Source organism: Ylistrum balloti, unplaced genomic scaffold, assembly GCF_031769215.1.
Source record: "Ylistrum balloti isolate Yb309-2 unplaced genomic scaffold, AGI_CSIRO_Ybal_v1 Utg369618, whole genome shotgun sequence".
Lineage (NCBI taxonomy): Eukaryota > Metazoa > Mollusca > Bivalvia > Pectinida > Pectinidae > Ylistrum > Ylistrum balloti.
This window is the reverse complement of record NW_026781890.1, coordinates 509,668-533,079: the sequence shown is the minus strand read 5'-3', so window position 1 is coordinate 533,079 and position 23,412 is coordinate 509,668. Positions and strand designations below refer to the sequence as shown.

Sequence of the window (23,412 nt, the reverse complement as noted above, 5' to 3'; positions counted from 1 at the left end):
TCGAAAAAGATGTCGAATATCAATGGGAAGGAAGACTAGTCTCATTATTCAATAAATTCTATAATTGTCGTACATGTCTGATGATTCCAAAAGAAAACATGTGCATGAAAGTACACATGACATGTAGGTAACCATTCCATCAGCTGTATCTACCACTTGCAATCTCGAAGATTGTACAAATGACAAAGGTTAATAACACATTTACATAGATATTTAGAATCAGAAACAAGTGTGCCGACGACCGCAGCAGCCCAACTTGACTCGGACGCTTGCTTGTCTATTGGCTGACTTGATTTTGTTTTCATACGAGGCTGAGTTTATCAAAGAACTTATCACAACGTGTCACAAAGTCTGATTTCACTTTCAGATGACAAGAGAATCGTTGTATTGATCATGTCAAACAGAAACGAAAACCAAAGACGACATACTCTTCAATATTAGCCGTTTAACTCGATTCTTATACATCGAAATCAACAAAGTTGTATGTAAGCGTGATGGTTTCGTTTTCTGTGTAGAAAATGTTCCAGTTCTGGATGGCAACAAACCTGCACCCAGCTTTGGTGTTAACATGTCGCAGATTCAATGTTAAAGGGCTGGTTCCGAGTTTTCGTGCAAAACGTCGACAACGGATAGACAAGCTCGCACACTGGGTTTTGAGAAATGCATGTTGTCATAATGATCTCATTGGCAAAAACCATTTTTTTAATTTTAAGATTATAAAAATTGTGTCATGGTCACTTACGTCAAGCGAAGAAATCATTTGAAGCATTACGAACGCAAAATGTAATGTAGCAAATATTGTTACAAATCATACAATTAAGAAGGCTAACACATCAAACTGCTTTTATATCGTTATTTATTTGCAATCCTGATACGACACATACATATTCATCATTTGGAGTAATGTTAACGAAACAATGGTTGCAGAAGCGACACGTGATTATTGAAGTACCGTCATATATTTGGTCGTCTGTATATATCAAAATTGTACACAAGCTTTGTTTTATTTCTTAACGTTCGAAAGGAACATTTAGTGGGATCGTTTTAAAGTAATGGTACAAAGATCAGCATGAAATGGTGTTCATACCAAATACACAAGTTCAAGTTTTCACGTAACGTTTTCTAAATATAATTATAGTTGAACGCTTATTAGATATTTATGAACAAGCGTTTAGTCGTGCTTGATAAACGCCCTAGTGATATTCATGGTGTAGTTATATATTTAACACAAGATGGGAAATTAATCAGCAAAAATCGCATGATTTTTGTCATTTATAATTCTGATTAAGAAAATCAATGGTATCATTCGCGAGAAACCGAATATTTCCTTTATTATACATATACCACTAGAACATGTGCAATTAACAATTTATATAGATAATTATGGATCTGAATTGTTTTTGTGTGACATATCTTTACACATTTAATTTATGATAGGCAGTTTAATGACACTTAGATTTCCTATCGATTTCAAATCACAAAAACAAAACACTAAATCTAAGTCGTTGGTTCCATGATACACTAAACTATCAGGTGGCATACTACCCTACCCTTGACTCAGCATCTCGTTACTAGCTCTTAGCACCACAATATGATCGGACCTATTGTGTCAATTGTAGCAGAATTTGATTCCTTAATATCAAGTTAATAAGCAATTTCCTTATCTCGTGTTCACGGCTCATGTGAAGACTTCAATAAGAATTAACTGATACTGGTATGTATATATATTTGATAATGTTTTACCGGATGTGATGTTTGCCTATAAATCAATAAATTTCAATTTTGATTTGCACATTTTTCCACACTCCCATCAGAAATTGTACAGGAATGTAATTCATAATGTAATTTGCAGTCTGTTATTTGAGAAATTTGATTGTCGTACTGAAGCACAACGACTCAAATTACAAATGGAATGATCTGAAATGATGGTGTACCTAGTTTGACATCAATGACACTGTGTTTAAGGATCATACATCAATTAGTTTAGGAAATTACCTTCGTGAATCCCCATGAAACAAATAATATACATAGAACTATGACTTATCCGGAACACTAAAGTATCTTTTGTTAGGTTAAACCTTTTTAGTACAGACAAAACGTTACGAGTCGAAATTTAGGGTTCTTTCGACGGTTGACAGCTACAAAGATTAGCTGAGACCGTTATAAGTGAAGTGATAATGAGTCTTGGTGATTGATAATTGATGTCATGTTGTTGTTATACACTGGTTTGATCTGTGTTGACCTGTACTTCCAAGCTCTCGATATGACTCTGAGAAGGCGCCGGTGTGACGTCATTTCCTTGACTCTCTAAGCCTGCTGTGTTTGTGACGTCACTGTGTTGGTATATTATCATCATAACAGCTAAATAGTACCCCACACTGACGGCAAACATGCACGTAGACCCGAGCCCAGAAAGTACGAGTGAAGATGGCGTGTACAGCTGTATCTTCGGATCGTTGTACCGAACAATACTTCCCATTTCTGCAAGTACTTCGCCAAGGTTAGCCCACTCCATGGCAGCTAAATGAGAACAGAAATACAGTCATTGGTCACTGTTTTGAAACTTTATATAGCTTAAAATGTGAACTAAAACGTGTATCTTGACTAAAACGTGAATCAGAACCAAGGCACGTGAATCAGAACCAAAGGCACATGACCTTTTTTTAGAATAAGAATATTTCGTAATGCAAAAATTTATAAGTCAACTAAGCATTCAAGTATATGACTTTATCAAAATTGACAGATTATAAAAATCGATATTGCATCAGCCATTTCAAAGCTATTAACATTTATCAATAAAAATATTTAGTTGGACTAGTTTTCATGCAGTGACAATGATTTCGTTGGACATTTGTGAAATAAAGAAGATTGACCACTTGGGCAATGTCGTAGAAATACGAATATGATCTGAATCCATTAATGTTGCTATGGTAATATCAATATTGAGAAAGCCTGTCGTGGTTACATCAGATTTAGTCGTGTTGGTAGTGTGTCTGTACTGTAGCTAATTCTATATCAGTATTGCAATATGCACTTGTGTGTGCTCTGTACATGCCTTTGATATCGTAATTTATAATAAACTTTATTGCATCACACATCTGTTTCGTCGCTGTGGAAGTATAGAATTTTAGAAAGGTAACCGCTTACTGCCACTGTTTATTAACGATCATAAGGCACAATACTCGTACCTATCAAATGAAGCCCGCTATTATAAGCTTAAATAAAGTTAAATCGTTTGTTTACAGCCTGTTATCTGCTCTAGAGGAGATTGTGTACACATCTAGACACACGTACACTTAAAAACAAAACACTTGATATGACTGAATATCCTGTTTCCGCGAATGACAAATCACCCTCGTTACAGTTATCCGTTTTATAATGGTTATTATCATCGCTAAAACAGATAAATCACAACCACATCAATTTAACACTGCAGCGTCACTATAATAACACATTTATACAATATTAATTTTATGACATCGTCATACAAAGTATTTTAAAGTATTATAACAATTGTACAATTAATGGAATGGTGTTCGTTAAACTTACCGCCATTCCTATCCGAGTTATCAGATTGATTTGTCAAATAACAAAGTCTGATAGAATTTAGTGACAATAAAACACGTTAACATGATTACAATTTGCTAGAGGTATAATAATGTTATAAACATGGCTTAGACAAAAAAGTATGTTTTATCCACTGAACTTACCTTACTTTACCCAGCGCAAAATTAGTAACATAAACCTAAACAACCTATTATTTCCCTGATGTGAAATTGATTATTTGAACCAGACAGATGAATTCTTTACCTGGTGTAAGATTGGTGACACGGACCAGATATATGAATTCTTTACCTGATGGTGACACGGACCAGATATATGAATTCTTTACCTGATGGTGACACGGACCAGATATATGAATTCTTTACCTGAGGTAAAATTTGTGACACGGACCAGATATATCAATTCTTTACCGGATGTAAGATTGGTGACAGGGACCAGATATATTAATTCTTTACCTGATGTAAGATTGGTGACAGGGACCAGATATATGAATTCTTTACCTGGTGTAAGATTGGTGACAGGGACCAGATATATGAATTCTTTACCTGATGTAAGATTGGTGACACCGACCAGATATATCAATTCTTTACCTGAGGTAAAATTTGTGACACGGACCATATATATGAATTCTTTACCTGATGTAAGATTGGTGACACGGACCAGATATATGAATTCTTTACCTGATGTAAGATTGGTGACACGGACCAGATATATGAATTCTTTACCTGATGTAGACACGGAACAGATATCTGAATTCTTTACCTGATGGTGACACGGAACAGATATCTGAATTCTTTACCTGATGGTGACACGGAACAGATATCTGAATTCTTTACCTGATGTAAGATTGGTGACACGGAACAGATATCTGAATTCTTTACCTGCTGGTGACACGGACCAGATATCTGAATTCTTTACCTGATGGTGACACGGAACAGATATATTAATTCTTTACCTGGTGTAAGATTGGTGACACGGACCAGATATCTGAATTCTTTACCTGGTGGTGACACGGAACATATATATGAATTCTTTACCTGGTGTAAGATTGGTGACAGGGACCAGATATATTAATTCTTTACCTGAGGTAAAATTTGTGACACGGACCATATATATGAATTCTTTACCTGATGTAAGATTGGTGACATGGACCAGATATATCAATTCTATACCTGATGTAAGATTGGTGACAGGGACCAGATATATGAATTCTTTACCTGATGTAAGATTGGTGACATGGACCAGATATACGATTTCTTTACCGGATTTAAGATTGGTGCCACGGACCAGATATATGAATTCTTTACCTGATGGTGACACGGATCATATATACGAATTCTTTACCGGATGTAAGATTGGTGACAGGGACCATATATATTAATTCTTTACCTGAGGTAAAATTTGTGACACGGACCATATATATGAATTCTTTACCTGATATAAGATTGGTGACATGGGACCATATATATGAATTCTTTACCTGTAAGATTGGTGACATGGACCAGATATATCAATTCTTTACCTGATGTGATGGAAAATATATCAATTCTTTACCTGATGTAAGATTGGTGCCATGACACTTTACCTGGACCATATATATATGAATTCTTTACCTGATATAAGATTGGTGACATGGACCAGATATATCAATTCTTTACCTGATGTAAGATTGGTGACATGGACCAGATATATCAATTCTTTACTTGATGTAAGATTGGTGACATGGACCAGATATATGAATTCTTTACCTGATGTAAGATTGGTGCCATGGACCAGATATATGAATTCTTTACCTGATGTAAGATTGGTGCCATGGACCAGATATATCAATTCTTTACCTGATGGTGACACGGACCAGATATATGAATTCTTTACCTGAGGTAAAATTTGTGACACGGACCAGATATATCAATTCTTTACCGGATGTAAGATTGGCACGGACCAGATATATGAATTACACCAGATATATGAATTCTTTACCTGATGTAAGATTGGTGACACAGATATATGAATTCTTTACCTGATGTAAGATTATATGAATTCTTTACCTGGTGACACGGACCAGATATATGATGGTGAATTCTTCTTTACCGGATGTAAGATTGGTGACAGGGACCATATATATTAATTCTTTACCTGAGGTAAAATTTGTGACACGGACCATATATATGAATTCTTTACCTGATATAAGATTGGTGACATGGACCAGATATATCAATTCTTTACCTGATGTAAGATTGGTGCCATGGACCAGATATATCAATTCTTTACCTGATGTAAGATTGGTGACATGGACCAGATATACGAATTCTTTACCGGATTTAAGATTGGTGCCACGGACCAGATATATGAATTCTTTACCTGATGGTGACACGGATCATATATACGAATTCTTTACCTGATGGTGACACGGAACAGATATCTGAATTCTTTACCTGATGTAAGATTGGTGACACGGACCAGATATATGAATTCTTTACCTGATGTAAGATTGGTGACACCGACCAGATATATCAATTCTTTACCTGAGGTAAAATTGGTGACACGGACCAGATATATGAATTCTTTACCTGATGTAAGATTGGTGACACGGACCAGATATATGAATTCTTTACCTGATGTAAGATTGGTGATGGACCACGGGTGACCATGACCATATATGAATTCTTTACCTGATAAAATTTGTGACACGGACCAGATATATGAATTCTTTACCTGATGTAAGATTGGTGACACGGACCAGATATATTAATTCTTTACCTGATGTAAGATTGGTGACACGGACCAGATATATGAATTCTTTACCTGGTGTAAGATTGGTGACACGGAACAGATATCTGAATTCTTTACCTGATGTAAGATTGGTGACACGGACCATATATATGAATTCTTTACCTGATGTAAGATTGGTGACATGGACCAGATATATGAATTCTTTACCTGATGTAAGATTGGTGCCACGGACCAGATATATGAATTCTTTACCTGATGTAAGATTGGTGACATGGACCAGATATATGAATTCTTTACCTGATGTAAGATTGGTGACACGGACCAGATATATGAATTCTTTACCTGATGTGACACGAACAGATTCTTCTTTACCTGATGGTGACACGGAACAGATATCTGAATTCTTTACCTGATGGACACGGATATATATGAATTCTTTACCTGGGTGTAAGATTGGTGACACGGACCAGATATATTAATTCTTTACCTGGTGTAAGATTGGTGACACGGACCAGATATCTGAATTCTTTACCTGGTGGTGACACGGAACATATATATGAATTCTTTACCTGGTGTAAGATTGGTGACAGGGACCAGATATATTAATTCTTTACCTGAGGTAAAATTTGTGACACGGACCATATATATGAATTCTTTACCTGATGTAAGATTGGTGACATGGACCAGATATATCAATTCTATACCTGATGTAAGATTGGTGACAGGGACCAGATATATGAATTCTTTACCTGATGTAAGATTGGTGCCACGGACCAGATATATGAATTCTTTACCTGATGTAAGATTGGTGACACGGACCAGATATATGAATTCTTTACCTGATGTAAGATTGGTGACATGGACCAGATATACGAATTCTTTACCGGATTTAAGATTGGTGACAGGGATCAGATATATCAATTCATTACCTGATGTAAGATTGGTGACACGGACCATATATATTAATTCTTTACCTGAGGTAAAATTGGTGACAGGGATCAGGTATATGAATTCATTACTTGATGTAAGATTGGTGATATGGTACCTGCCATATCCGATGTCTATGTTTTACGAATTTAAATAAAATTCTTAAAAGTGCCATTTTGAATTACGACGTAAATTAACTTTCCAGAATCGATATAAATACGGAAACTACAATAGCAGATTTAAAATACTGTACCGGATATGAGAAGGACTGTTGCGGTCAACAATGTGACCACATACCGCAGTTTTGCTTGGGCCTTCCATGTGTACAAGAGAAATCCTGTCCCAGCTAGGCCGGCTACATTAAACAACAAGGCAAATACTTCTATCGTCTGCTCTCCTACCCGTCTAGCTAACCAGGTCTCTGAAAATACAGGCAATACATTTCCAATGTGCAACTTCCTGTCTGAAGAGACATGTTTTGAGTTACCTACCCTCATCTCTATCACGAAATGTTATCCATTTAAAGACAGTATTTATCGATTACGTTTACCTGATTATAATGATATAATTATGTTCGATAAAGTGTTTAGAAGACCAAATTTTGTAATAGATAGTTATTATATGACTAGAATTCAGTTTCAGAAAAGTCTGACATGGCGACCCTCATGACAGATGGACGTAAAAACCTTGGCCTATTCTCGACGATGTAATTATATATCAGTAAATAACTACGTAATTAACGATCGCTGCAAGTAACTTTTCTAAAATATTGTCTCATCCCCAGAATGGTCTTCTTTGTGGCCATTATGTAGAGTTATTTACAAAATAACTCGGTCATAAGAAATAAAGTTAATATTCAGCTATCATTACTGGTTTACCTACCACTGCTAATAAACGGTCTACACCAAATGACCCCGAAATATAATGAGAAATTAACATATGGTATTATCTGTCTGTGTGTATTTGGTTAATGAGTTAGCCTCACAGCCGATGTTATGTGTCGAATTTTCTATACAAATTAAAGATAATTCAGCTTTCCTAACGATTTATGGATAAATACTTACAACGAGTTATTCTAGTCAAATACAAAATATCGCCAGTAAGTGATTACCATTTAATTTCATCTTATTGTTTATCAAATATTTTTCTTTTAACTGCTCTTGGCAAATTCTTGTATTTCTTCAGCAAGTTAGTGTATTTTATCGTTCACTTTTGTAAATAGTGTTGCCTCAGGCTCCGCTTTTATCTATCTGAAGCTATCAAAAGACAAAGATATGCACAAAAGATAAAGGATGAGATCATTGACAATATCATCTAAATTTCTGACAATGAGTACAAAATTAACTTATAAGGCCTCACCCGAGAAGACGGAGATCGTGGTGTTAGCGTGGGTATTGTGATCGCCGTACCGCTCCAACATGGACTGTGTGTAACATCGCCGAGAGTCACAGGCCTGAAGATAGAACCAGCCAAAGTTTATTGTACCATGAATAACCTTGTTTTTAGCTTCATTGTAAACATTTGGTCCCTTTACAGTAAACATCCACGGACTGAATCGACCTATTGTGTTAAGTAACGTCCCAAAAGCCAACACCGCGGCGGATCCGTACACTACTTTCTTAGAAAACATGGCGGTATCAATCCGTTTTGTGGAACAATGGCTTCTAGGTCGCGATGTAACATATCAGCAGTAAAGCTTTTGTATCATATACCTATTGTCAAGGATGGTTGATTTGTGGATTGTTTGACGTGGCGCGCAGAGCACAGGTAAAATCTTATAAAACAACACTGTGTATCAGATGTACCAATTACTTATGTATTAAGATATTTACCTTTGTTTATACATTCCATATATACAGGTCAAAATTGATTCGTCATTTACGGCTCGGTGCGTCTTTGTCAGCGTGGTAAAGTTATTGTCGTAGATAACAAAAAAATGCTGACAGAAATAAACAGCGTTGTACATACAAGACTACTGTACGCTCCACTGTTTTAACGTGTTGATTTTTTCTACAGTAAGATCTCGAAATCAGGGAAATGCTGAACACTATCAAATGTAGGCCAGGTCTTGAATTAATGAAAGTTCCGAAAATCAATCAATCAATCATATCATATTTTAAATAGGAATCTATTTAAAACATAGAATGACGGAGAGAACATTAAAGAGTGGGGAAAATAAGAAACAAAGGAAAATGTCGACATACTACCTGAAACTAGGACAAAATATGCAAGATTTACGGAGAAACCTGAAAAAGTACATTTTGTAAGTACAATTAAAGTAAGACCAGGTGCTCCGGAAGAGCGAACGTCTTTTGCTTCATCAGCAACATCCAGAATGTTAATCTTGGTCAATCCAAGTAAGTAATGTCTCGTTCTCCAGTGATAACAAAGTAAACAGCAACTGAATCGCCATCAAACGAGAATCAAACACGTCCAACTTCCTATCACACAAACAAATAGTATATTTCTCGTTGAGATCATTATGACGACCATAGAACTTCCCTATAATTATCATCAATCTGTAACTCTCTAAACCCAGTGTTGTGAATTTTCCTGTAAATTGCTGATATTATGCACGAATATGGTGATATTGGAAACAAGCACTAAAATATTGAATCAGCTGCAACACGTAAACAAGATAGGTTTGGGATGGAGGGATGATGCTGTCCAAAAATGGAGAATTCATAATAGGGAAACTGAAATCACCACGCTTATCATATAACTTGAGTTTCATTGTATGAAATTCTTGTGGGTATACGATGAACATGGTCAGTGAATCTCTTGTTATTCAAAGAAAGACTGACATCAGTATACCTGAAGGTGAAACTGAAGGACATCGCATGGTTATCAGGGAGGTGGACTGTTTTATGAATCTCTTCCATAAATTCAGCCTAGAATAAAAACAATAACAAGTCAGCCAACATAGGGACACAGCTTGACCCCATAGGTATGCCGATAGTCTATTAGATGATCTTACAACCAAATTCGACGAAAATATTGTCAACCAGAAATTCGAACCTTGGTTGAGTAATTACATCTTCTATGGTTGAAATGAGATTTTTGATTAGTAAGAACATGTCAGGATCTGTTTCAGAAAAAACTGTGAAGATCTTCGTTTTTGTTGATATTGTGATTATCATAACTTTTAGATTCAAATTATTTTAGAATAGGGAGATCATGCATGTTTTATGCATATAGTAGAGAGAGGGAAAAAAAAGAATTTCGACTTTAGATGAGACATAACATAAATTTTATCGTATTATCACTCGATTCCCTTTAATGTTAAAACCAAAATTCATGATCTAATCTCCAGTATATGCAAAAAAGTAAGCACTTTATCCCCTAAATAAAATTGGCTACCGAAGAGTTTGAATACCGGTGTTTTAACTATCATATAGATTTAAGATTTACACTCGTCGTTTAAGTCAATCTCCGCAATACAGAGGCGATTAACAACGATAGCAATGCACTATATGATTCATTCCGAGTCTCGAACATTCATTTTCGCGAATCTTCTTGTGGTGCAGAAATTTCGAAAACAAGCGGTCACGAAAGTGCACTTTGTCGATAATGTGGAATTCGAAACCATTTTGGATCATACATTTGTTCCATCTGTTGATGTTCCAATACAGTAATTGAACAAGAACCACGATAGGAAAGAAATATCTGTATACCTGTACGGTGCATACACAAAGACAAATCCTGATAAAACTGACACGTCCATTTTTCAGTGTAATGGTCTACCTGTAAACAAACTTTGCACTCCAGGAAGCCGTAGCACGTGTCCAGTCATAGATGCGACAACAGTGATTGGCTAATTACTAAACTGCAATATATTTACGTGGTGTGATTTGTTGTATTAATAAATAACATTTGTGTAATCCATCACGATATAATGTTTGTGTAATCCATCACGATATCACATTTGTGTAATCCATCACGATATCTCATTTGTGTAATCCATCACGATATCACATTTGTGTAATCCATCACGATATCACATTTGTGTAATCCATCACGATATCACATTTGTGTAATCCATCACGATATAATGTTTGTGTAATCCATTACGATATCACGTTTGTGTAATCCATTGCGATATCACATTTGTGTAATCCATCACGATATAATGTTTGTGTATTCCATCACGATGTCACATTTGTGTATTCCATCAAGATATAATGTTTGTGTAATCCATTGCGATATGTCTGTGTTATCCATCACGATATAATGTTTGTGTAATCCATCACGATATAATGTTTGTATAATCCATTACGATATCACATTTGGGTAATCCATCACGATATCACATTTGTGTAATCCATTGCGATATAATGTTTGTGTAATCCATTACGATATCACATTTGTGTAATCCATTGCGATATCACATTTGTGTAATCCATCAAGATATAATGTTTGTGTAATCCATTACGATATCACGTTTGTGTAATCCATTGCGATATCACATTTGTGTAATCCATCACGATATAATGTTTGTGTATTCCATCACGATGTCACATTTGTGTATTCCATCAAGATATAATGTTTGTGTAATCCATTGCGATATGTCTGTGTTATCCATCACGATATAATGTTTGTGTAATCCATCACGATATAATGTTTGTATAATCCATTACGATATCACATTTGGGTAATCCATCACGATATCACATTTGTGTAATCCATTGCGATATAATGTTTGTGTAATCCATTACGATATCACATTTGTGTAATCCATTGCGATATCACATTTGTGTAATCCATCAAGATATAATGTTTGTGTAATCCATTACGATATCACGTTTGTGTAATCCATTGCGATATCACATTTGTGTAATCCATCACGATATAATGTTTGTGTATTCCATCACGATGTCACATTTGTGTATTCCATCAAGATATAATGTTTGTGTAATCCATTGCGATATGTCTGTGTTATCCATCACGATATAATGTTTGTGTAATCCATCACGATATAATGTTTGTATAATCCATTACGATATCACATTTGGGTAATCCATCACGATATCACATTTGTGTAATCCATTGCGATATCACATTTGTGTAATCCATCAAGATATAATGTTTGTGTAATCCATTACGATATCACGTTTGTGTAATCCATTGCGATATCACATTTGTGTAATCCATCACGATATAATGTTTGTGTATTCCATCACGATGTCACATTTGTGTATTCCATCAAGATATAATGTTTGTGTAATCCATTGCGATATGTCTGTGTTATCCATCACGATATAATGTTTGTGTAATCCATCACGATATAATGTTTGTATAATCCATTACGATATCACATTTGGGTAATCCATCACGATATCACATTTGTGTTATCCATTGCGATATAATGTTTGTGTAATCCATTACGATATCACATTTGTGTAATCCATTGCGATATCACATTTGTGTAATCCATCAAGATATAATGTTTGTGTAATCCATTGCGATATCACATTTGTGTAATCCATCACGATATAATGTTTGTGTAATCCATTGCGATATAATGTTTGTGTAATCCATTACGATATCACATTTGTGTAATCCATTGCGACATCACATTTGTGTAATCCATCACGATATAATGTTTGTGTAATCCATCACGATATAATGTTTGTGTAATCCATTACGATATCACATTTGTGTAATCCATTGCGACATCACATTTGTGTAATCCATCACGATATAATGTTTGTGTAATCCATCACGATGTCACATTTGTGTATTCCATCAAGATATAATGTTTGTGTAATCCATTGCGATATGTCTGTGTTATCCATCACGATATAATGTTTGTGTAATCCATTACGATATCACATTTGTGTAATCCATTGCGATATCACATTTGTGTAATCCATCAAGATATAATGTTTGTGTAATCCATTGCGATATCACATTTGTGTAATCCATCACGATATAATGTTTGTGTAATCCATTGCGATATAATGTTTGTGTAATCCATTACGATATCACATTTGTGTAATCCATTGCGATATCACATTTGTGTAATCCATTGCGATATAATGTTTGTGTAATCCATTACGATATCACATTTGTGTAATCCATTGCGATATCACATTTGTGTAATCCATCACGATATAATGTTTGTGTAATCCATTGCGATATAATGTTTGTGTAATCCATTACGATATCACATTTGTGTAATCCATTGCGATATCACATTTGTGTAATCCATCAAGATATAATGTTTGTGTAATCCATTGCGATATCACATTTGTGTAATCCATCACGATATAATGTTTTTGTAATCCATTGCGATATAATGTTTGTGTAATCCATTACGATATCACATTTGTGTAATCCATTGCGATATCACATTTGTGTAATCCATTGCGATATAATGTTTGTGTAATCCATTACGATATCACATTTGTGTAATCCATTGCGATATCACATTTGTGTAATCCATCACGATATAATGTTTGTGTAATCCATTGCGATATCACATTTGTGTAATCCATCACGATATAATGTTTGTGTAATCCATTGCGATATAATGTTTGTGTAATCCATTGCGATATAATGTTTGTGTAATCCATCACGATATAATGTTTGTGTAATCCATTGCGATATAATGTTTGTGTAATCCATCACGATATAATGTTTGTGTAATCCATTGCGATATAATGTTTGTGTAATCCATTACAATATAACTTCTACTTTTCGAGCTCACTTGATATTAATTCGCCTTGTACATTCTTATTTGATACTATGCTGTCCGTAATTTGTATATCGTGGAGTCTGAAGATTGGATTATATGTTGTTAAATGTGTATATCATGCGACTTCTGAATACTGAATTTAAGGGGTTTGTTTATGTCTTTGGTACACATGTATTAACCTGATGCAGTCATTGAATCGTGCTTTTGGTGTTCAAGTAAGGATGATACATAAACACATCCTATTCAAAGAAGTAAACAAAAGTGACATTCATCACACGATAGCTACGTGTTATGACAAATGTATCGTTGAAATATGAGAAAATGGAACTTTCCCATCACGAGAAAAATTCAGTTCACATAAACTGTATTTTGCGTGATACTTCCTGTACATACATGTAATCATAAAAGATGGGCTTGACCTAAATATGACAAACAAGGAAGTATTGGTGTATCCCCCCTTAGCACGTGATATTTCATTAATTCACATTTAAACGAAATCTTTCTTGAACTATGACAAACATCAGTATAACTTACAATACATCTTGTTCGTTATATTGAACAACTGCAATCAAAGTAAGTATTGAACTTATTTCACGAAGTCTGCCGTACGTGCATTAAGTATTTGTATAGCTATTTATTCATTAACTGTTTGAACACAGCTCATATGTAACATGACCACACTGTGTGCGCATATATCACGGATGTCAATTCGATAGAATTTACTATTAGAATATTCGTCTGATTCAGAATTCGAATAATGGACTACATACGATCATATTGATGTCAATTCCATATGGTAAGAAACTTTCAGACAGCAGTCATTTTACACCACTGGTACATGGTAACATTTTATCAATACGGAACAGATCGGTATTTAGATTGGCTCCTTTTTGCAATGTGATATCCGAAGTACTGAAATAGCATCAATTTCTAGACCTATTCGTCTGGCTTGATAACCCAGTTTCGAAACACAAAAAAAAGGAGAAAAAAAACATGTCACAAGAAATAATTACTGTCTTTATTACTACCTGCTAACGTTTTACAGAAAAGATCTCAACAAATGCTTTTTAAAGCGATGTCACAATACATCTTATAGGAAGTTGAGAAATGAACTTTCGCTTCTGAAAATATTGACTATTGCCTGCATTGGCGGTAAATAAAGACTCTAGATTATTTTAAACCAACGTCTTAAAGGAGAAGTTCCACTTACATTCTAAACATCGACAGATTATAATAGATTATCAGAGTGACATGTGCGTTCTCCATACGCTCAGACAAGAAAAGTCTGGCTTATCCAAACGTTAGTCTGCTGAGGCGACTAATGTGAACCTTTTCTTAAATTTTTGATACCTTGTATCTATTTTGTGCTATTGGATTCGGTTTAGACATTAAAATTTTGTTTCTGTTAAAGAGGTGGAGGACCTATAAAATGTATGCTATAATGATTTATCTAGAACCTCTTCTGTATCTGGTCTTGTTCAACTTGAATTGGGCGACTTCATTGGAACAGCCTGGATTATAGTTCTCTTTAATACTTAACTTCTGTCAATAGTTCTCTATGGATCAAGTTCCCTATACCCCGGAATGTCGTGGGAACATTAAACAGCTTTAATTTGGTCTCTCTAAAGGTCAAAACACGGAATATAGGAGGGTATAAATGTAAGGTCATGGCTCTACACAAGTCAATTCCAGCGAAATTAAGAGTATTTCCAAATTTGAAATGCCACTAGTTATTTATGATAAACAATATCTACGTCTATTGCCAGCTGTATTAGTACTTTTCTTCATAACAAAATTCCTCGCTACACATGTGGGTGTGCCAAAAAACCGGTAGTACGTCATCCTTTACTGATTATACGTAGGAGGCTAAGACTATAAATAACACAAACTTTCACCGATATCGTTATATTGAACAACTGCAATCAAAGTAAGTATTGAACTTATTTCACGAAGTCTGCCGTACGTGCATTAAGTATTTGTATAGCTATTTATTCATTAACTGTTTGAACACAGCTCATATGTAACATGACCACACTGTGTGCGCATATATCACGGATGTCAATTCGATAGAATTTACTATTAGAATATTCGTCTGATTCAGAATTCGAATAATGGACTACATACGATCATTTATTTGTTTACATCTAAGAACTGTGTCCTTTCAATATATACGATGCACACTTTAAAATGTCACACGTTCGTCAATCATTTTAGTAAATGAGCATACACTATCTGATTATAAGAGACGGATATAACTTCAATTAATTGCCATTATCACATAATTCTTCATCATTTAAGCATTATGACAAAGAGCCTTATTATTTACACATTGTGACAAACAGCTTATTTCTTTTATACATTGTCACAAACACTTTCATTATTACAAACAGCTCTATCAGTTACACATTGTCACAAACACCTACATCATTTACACATTATCACAAACAGCTCCATCAGTTACACATTATCACAAACAGCTCCATCAGTTACACATTATCACATAAAGCTCCATCAGTTACACATTATCACAAACAGCTCCATCAGTTACACATTGTCACAAACACCTACATCATTTACACATTATCACAAACACCTACATCATTTACACATTATCACAAACAGCTCCATCAGTTACACATTATCACAAACAGCTCCATCAGTTACACATTATCACAAACAGCTCCATCAGTTACACATTATCACAAACAGCTCCATCAGTTACACATTATCATATACAGCTTCATCAGTTACACATTATCTTAAATACCTTCATCATTTACACATTGTCACAAACACCTCTATCAGTTACACATTATCACATACAGTTACATCATTTACACATTGTCACATACAGCTCCATCAGTTACACATTATCACAAACACCTCTATCAGTTACACATTATCACAAACAGCTCCATCAGTTACACATTATCACATACAGCTACAGCATTTACACATTGTCACATACAGCTCCATCAGTTACACATTATCACAAACATCTCTATCAGTTACACATTATCACAAACAGCTACATCAGTTACACATTATTACAAACACCTTCATCAGTTACACATTATCATATACAGCTTCATCAGTTACACATTATCTTAAATACCTTCATCATTTACACATTATCACAAACAGCTCTATCATTTACACATTATCACAAACAGATCCATCAGTTACACATTGTCTTAAATACCTTCATCATTTACACATTATCACATACAGCTCCATCAGTTACACATTATCACAAACAGCTCCATCAGTTACACATTATCACATACAGCTCCATCAGTTACACATTATCACATACAGCTACATCAGTTACACAGTGTTAGAGGTACCATTTTGTTTGGCTGGCACGAAGTTTGAAACTTACTGGAGAGCGATAATTCCAGGCCTCCACCGATAAGTCTCTGGATGAATGGTACAGGTGAAACAGATGAATTTTAGCGATCTTTCGGACGTCAATATTTCTAACGACCTCTAAAATTGATGTTTGAATATCATTTTCAGGTGTGAATACCAAGTCGCCAAACAAACATTCGAGTATTCGTTATAATCCTCAATTTATATAATATCTGAACATATCTATATATTTTACTTATCTATAGGTTGATATACTGTAAGCAATTTTAGTTAATATTGAATAACAATATATTGCAGATTCACGAAGTTTAAAACAACAATGAAGTATTTGGTGATTGTTTTACCTAATCTGTGTTTGTTATGCTATAAGGATTCTTGCGAAACAAATAATATATCTTCATTTCAACATATACGTAGAAATTATATTGTGTAAGTAATCTGAACACTAAATAACAATGGTTTTGATACTTAATCAACAATTTTTTCAGATATAAGATTTACTTTTGTAATAAAATACCTTAGGACCATACTATAAGATGTAATATAATACAGGACCGTACTATAAGATGTTGTAAAATACTACAGGACCATACTATAAGATGTGATAAAATACTACAGGACCATATCATAAGATGTGATAAAATACTACAGGACCATACTATAACATGTGATAAAATACTACAGGACCATACCATAAGATGTAATAACATACTACAGGACCACACCAGAAGATGTGATAAAATACTATAGGACCATACCATAAAATGTGATAAAATACTACAGGACCACACCATAAGATGTAATAACATACGACAGGACCATACTATAACATGTGATAAAATACTACAGGACCATACCATAAGATGTAATAACATACTACAGGACCACACCAGAAGATGTGATAAAATACTATAGGACCATATCATAAGATGTAATAACATACTACAGGACCACACCAGAAGATGTGATAAAATACTATAGGACCATATCATAAGATGTAAGAACATACTACAGGACCACACCAGAAGATGTATTTATCTTCAATCTATTTTTTTTTTTTTTTTATTAAATTAATGTTAATACAATGTGTTAACAGGAAACATCAAATCAGACAATTTCTCATTTATTTTTTATTTCAGACTCACAATATGATTCGTTTTGCTATTCTCCTAACAGTCACGTGCGGAATGTTAACACCCAGGTCGAGTGGTTTTTCCGTCCTCAGACAGGAACCAGGTAATCGAAATGAAGTATACATAGATTCAATTTGATAGAATTTGGAAAAAATAAGTTTCCGTGCAGTCAAATCCTTAATAGTAACAAAAGATTAAGAGGAACTTATTTATATATGAAAACAAGATAAAATATTTTTTAAAAATGTAAAAAAAAAAAAAAAAGAAAAAGAAATTATGAGACACCCAAGTAAATAACAAACTTATTATTGCAAATACGGATCCTGGATGTGTTTCATCTGATTGCCAGCTCCTAAGCTTTTGTAAAGAATTCCTCATCATAATTTTTTCATTACCTTATCGTCCCCTGTTCTGAACCTTAGGTCAAAGAAATCAAAATTATAAATCCCAAGTTTGTTTATTATTCTACAGCCCGGGACGTCAATGATTTTTTTTTCATTTGAATTTAGATGATAAATTATATATATCACTGATTCACGTGGATTTGGTCTTGCCATTAGGTAAAACATTGATTTAACGAGGTGACTAAATATCTCGTGTTCTAAGAGTGAGTGAAAACACACTTGTTCGAAATTCAGTTTTAGTGTTCAACCGGGAAATCAATAATTTTTCTGTTCATTGACATTTACAATAAAGACTCTGGGATATTATTACAGTGTTCCGTCATCAAGAAACATTCCCGTGTTAGTAGTGTTGTCCCAGTCTGACGCCATGTTCTTAAGACGCCATCTGTAAGGAAGCATCGTAATTAATTAGTTTAATTTGGCTGGAATAAGGTCTTATAGGATTTGATGACATAATTCTGCATGACTTTGTAGTGGAATCACAGGTACTTGTGTACAAATAGAACTAAAGCAACTTTGTAGTGGAATCACAGGTACTTGTGGACAAATAGAACTAAAGCAACTTTGTAGCGGAATCACGGGTACTTGTGGACAAATAGAATTAAAGCAACTTTGTAGCGGAATCACGGGTACTTGTGTACAAATAGAATTAAAGCAACTTTGTAGCGGAATCACGGGTACTTGTGTACAAATAGAACTAAAGCAACTTTGTAGCGGAATCACGGGTACTTGTGTACAAATAGAACTAAAGCAACTTTGTAGCGGAATCACGGGTACTTGTGGACAAATAGAACTAAAGCAACTTTGTAGCGGAATCACAGGTACTTGTGGACAAATAGAATTAAAGCAACTTTGTAGCGGAATCACAGGTACTTGTGTACAAATAGAATTAAAGCAACAATGTAAAATGTTATTGTCATGCGTTTTCGAAGTAAAGTATCAGGGCGTTAGTAAATGGTTTATTCTCTTTTAACTTACCACGTCTAATGAAAATATTCATCATTAAGTCCACAAGTACATGCGAGTGGAATATGACCGTAATTTATGTGTTAAAGAAACTAAAAAGTTTTGAAGGTTTTGAAAGAACTTTTCTCATTTGTCAACACTAAATATGTTCTTATTGAAGACGTTAGATTTGATTAAGTTGATAGCAGGTATTTCAATAAAAAGTATTCCTCTAAGCTTTTTGACTCACCGTTAATACTTAATTACAGAATGTCGGCCACAACGACCAACAGTTGTGACAGATCAGTCCGGTCAGCCATTGATCACATGCTCTAACAACAGCACGGTCGCTACGCTTTCTTGTCGTGTAGACTTCCATTGTCACGAACACTTATTGATAGACCTTGTATGGGTGGGCTTCTTTGCTCAAACCACCAATCACCAGGCGAACGATGAGAAGGAAACGGAAAATCGGACAACGGAAATTAATTACCAAGGTTATGCACTGGAGACGGAACCAAGATACAGGTCGACGACACGCAGAATAGAAGGGTTGGTCTCAAACACACTGTATTATTATGGCCTAATGTTTGATTGTTAAATCAAATGCACATATTACCTTAGCAACATCTGTACAAACGACTTACCTCGAAAAATACCCATAGAGTTTTCATTTTAGTTTTAGAATGGCAGCCTTTATAATGGTGGTACATATACAATACACCAGAAATCATTAAAACTCGAATCCAAATACAACGGCAACGATGTAAGACAAAAACACTTATGGAGACCAACAAATACTGACACGACAGAACCTAGTCACAATATTCTACCATGGTGTTATTCATCAAATCCCTGAACGTACACCTTGGTCATTCTTAGACAAGCAAAACAAGTCTGGATCAAACAACCATAAAACTGGATCATTATAGAGAGTTTACATGTCCATGTGCTAGTCTTAAAATATCACCAACTCAGCAATAGTGTTGTTCCATTGTTTAGCATAAAGGGGTAAGATACCTGAGCGAAAAAACTACTAGAGCAGCGATTCACAAGATGATGTTTATTTCAGCGTGTATGATCGCTGTTGCCATATTATAAGTAATTTATTAGACTGAAGATCTAACTCTGTATACGATTTTCTTTAGCGTTTTATGTTGTATATATGTGCCATGATACCTTACTTAAAAAATGTTTAGCCAGTGTCAACCATAATATCATCTTGGCGAATATATCCTTTCGCACCATACACCTCCTTGTCTGTTTTTCTTATTATTTATATTTTGTTTTGCTGTCCTATATTCCTTTTATTAAATACTGCATTCTGTTTACAGCGAAGGCCATGTACTAGAGGCGTTGTTGGAGATCACTTCAGTGACAGCGGAGGATTACAACAGAAGGTTTAAGTGTGTGGTAGTCACAGAATACAACTATGAAGCAATGGGGAAAACGCCACCTGATATTCAAAGCCATCTCTGTTCCAGTACCCATCTGACACCAAATTATCAATATTTATCAGGTAATATTTGTCTTTCATGTTAACCTGAACATGGGTTTCTACGAGCTTGTTTAATAATTTTTGCCTTTCACAAACTGCATTTTTTACACATGTAGAATGCTTATAATGATATTAACGTTGATTATGGATGCATTTGGTAAAAGCAGCATAAAATATCCACACATCACTTCAGGAGGTTTATAACACGCTTCAATGGGTCGACAGGTTTTTTTATAATGTGTTAGATTTTCATATGATATAAATAATCAAATGTACAATCTCACATATTATGGAACTAAATGTGTAGTATTTAAACTTATAACTCATAATCGATAAAATAAATAAAAATTAGGATGCATTTTCATTAGAGGAAAATTGTGCAAAAAAGTGGTGGAAATTCTTCTATCAAATTGAAAGCGATATAAACGTTTTGTTTGTTTTTACAATATAAATTTGTTAGGATTACTCAAACAAACCAGTAGAATCGTTTTACTTAGTAAAGTATATTCTCAATAAGTCCAACGAAGTCACAATAATGAAATTCAAAGTTTCTGCGTAGTATCGTTTTTTCCAAACTCAGAAGGGATTTGTGTAATAATATCTGCAAAATTATGTCTTTTTTAAAGTTGATTCTTGATATAACGGCGCTTATATTATTGATTTCTTCATTTACCGCCATCACAATGGTCTTTTGTTTGAAACACTATCAAATGGAAATAGTAAAGCAGAACTCATTTACACATGTTTTCTTGTATTCCACAGCCAAAAACTCAGCAGGAACTCTAGCCAGTATTGGAAGTTTGTTCCTTATGGTCCTGTGGAGCATCGAGTTAAAATACGTCTGAGATATGTCAAATACCTTGTCAAATTATTTGTTGTATAAACATGTTGTTTTAACAATAATGGGGTGACGGATTATGTTTTGTTTATCACATGATCGCTGAGTTATTAAGAGGATGTGGCAGTTTTTCATTAAACTGTTATGTGGCATGTTGTAATATTAGAAGATAGATATGAAAACTGTAAAGTCCTGTCGAATCATAGGATATGTGGCTGATTTTAAGGTTTTTTCGCTGACATATTGATTTTTACAACAAAATTTCTATATATATATATATATATATTTATTTCTTAATGTATTTTTACACTTTTAATTCATGTGCAATCAATGTTTACAATATTACCTGTTAACTGAGTATTTGATGTTATATACAAAAGAACAAAATATTACCTTAGTGTATCATCTTAATTCAAAATAAAAATGTAAAAATGATGGAGTAATCTTTTTTACTACTTATAAAACCTTGGCCAGTCCTTTGACTACTTATATAACTTGTGAGGTAACCTTGGCCAGTCCTTTGACTACTTATATAACTTGTGAGGTAACCTTGGTCAGTCCTTTGACTACTTACATAACTTGTGAGGTAACCTTGGCCAGTCCTTTGACTATTTACATAACTTGTGAGGTAACCTTGGCCAGTCCTTTGACTACTTATATAACTTGTGAGGTAACCTTGGCCAGTCCTTTGACTATTTACATAACTTGTGAGGTAACCTTGGCCAGTCCTTTGACTACTTATATAACTTGTGAGGTAACCTTGGTCAGTCCTTTGACTACTTACATAACTTGTGGGGTAACCTTGGCCAGTCCTTTGACTACTTATGTAACTTGTGACGTAACCTTGGCCAGTCCTTTGACTACTTATATAACTTGTGGGGTAACCTTGGCCAGTCCTTTGACTATTTACATAACTTGTGACGTAACCTTGGCCAGTCCTTTGACTACTTATGTAACTTGTGACGTAACCTTGGCCAGTCCTTTGACTACTTATATAACTTGTGGGGTAACCTTGGCCAGTCCTTTGACTACTTACATAACTTGTGAGGTAACCTTGGCCAGTCCTTTGACTACTTATATAACTTGTGACGTAACCTTGGCCAGTCCTTTGACTACTTATATAACTTGTGGGGTAACCTTGGCCAGTCCTTTGACTACTTACATAACTTGTGAGGTAACCTTGGCCAGTCCTTTGACTACTTATATAACTTGTGAGGTAACCTTGGTCAGTCCTTTGACTACTTACATAACTTGTGGGGTAACCTTGGCCAGTCCTTTGACTACTTATGTAACTTGTGACG

General features: G+C 34.7%; 2 protein-coding genes across 3 annotated transcripts; one reads left to right on the top strand and one right to left on the bottom strand.

The window, feature by feature from the left end:
* Nucleotides 1–1,414: 1,414 nt before the first annotated feature.
* Nucleotides 1,415–8,854, bottom strand: LOC132549400 (uncharacterized). Its single transcript, XM_060213331.1, has 3 exons — nt 8,584–8,854; nt 7,478–7,645; nt 1,415–2,520 (listed from the first exon to the last, which is right to left on the bottom strand). The coding sequence occupies exons 1-3, from the start codon at nt 8,852–8,854 to the stop codon at nt 2,216–2,218; spliced, it is 744 nt and encodes a 247-aa protein (XP_060069314.1). The 3' UTR covers nt 1,415–2,215.
* A 5,581-nt stretch (nt 8,855–14,435) lies between these two features.
* Nucleotides 14,436–22,485, top strand: LOC132549353 (uncharacterized). 2 transcript variants are annotated; one of them, XM_060213292.1, is made up of 5 exons: nt 14,436–14,494; nt 18,433–18,529; nt 20,045–20,327; nt 21,110–21,294; nt 22,036–22,485. In XM_060213292.1, the coding sequence occupies exons 2-5, from the start codon at nt 18,442–18,444 to the stop codon at nt 22,116–22,118; spliced, it is 639 nt and encodes a 212-aa protein (XP_060069275.1). In that variant the 5' UTR covers nt 14,436–14,494; nt 18,433–18,441; the 3' UTR covers nt 22,119–22,485. The 2 variants fall into 2 exon arrangements, with proteins under 2 accessions (XP_060069275.1, XP_060069268.1); XM_060213285.1 differs by lacking the exon at nt 14,436–14,494 and adding an exon at nt 15,756–15,848.
* Nucleotides 22,486–23,412: the final 927 nt, after the last annotated feature.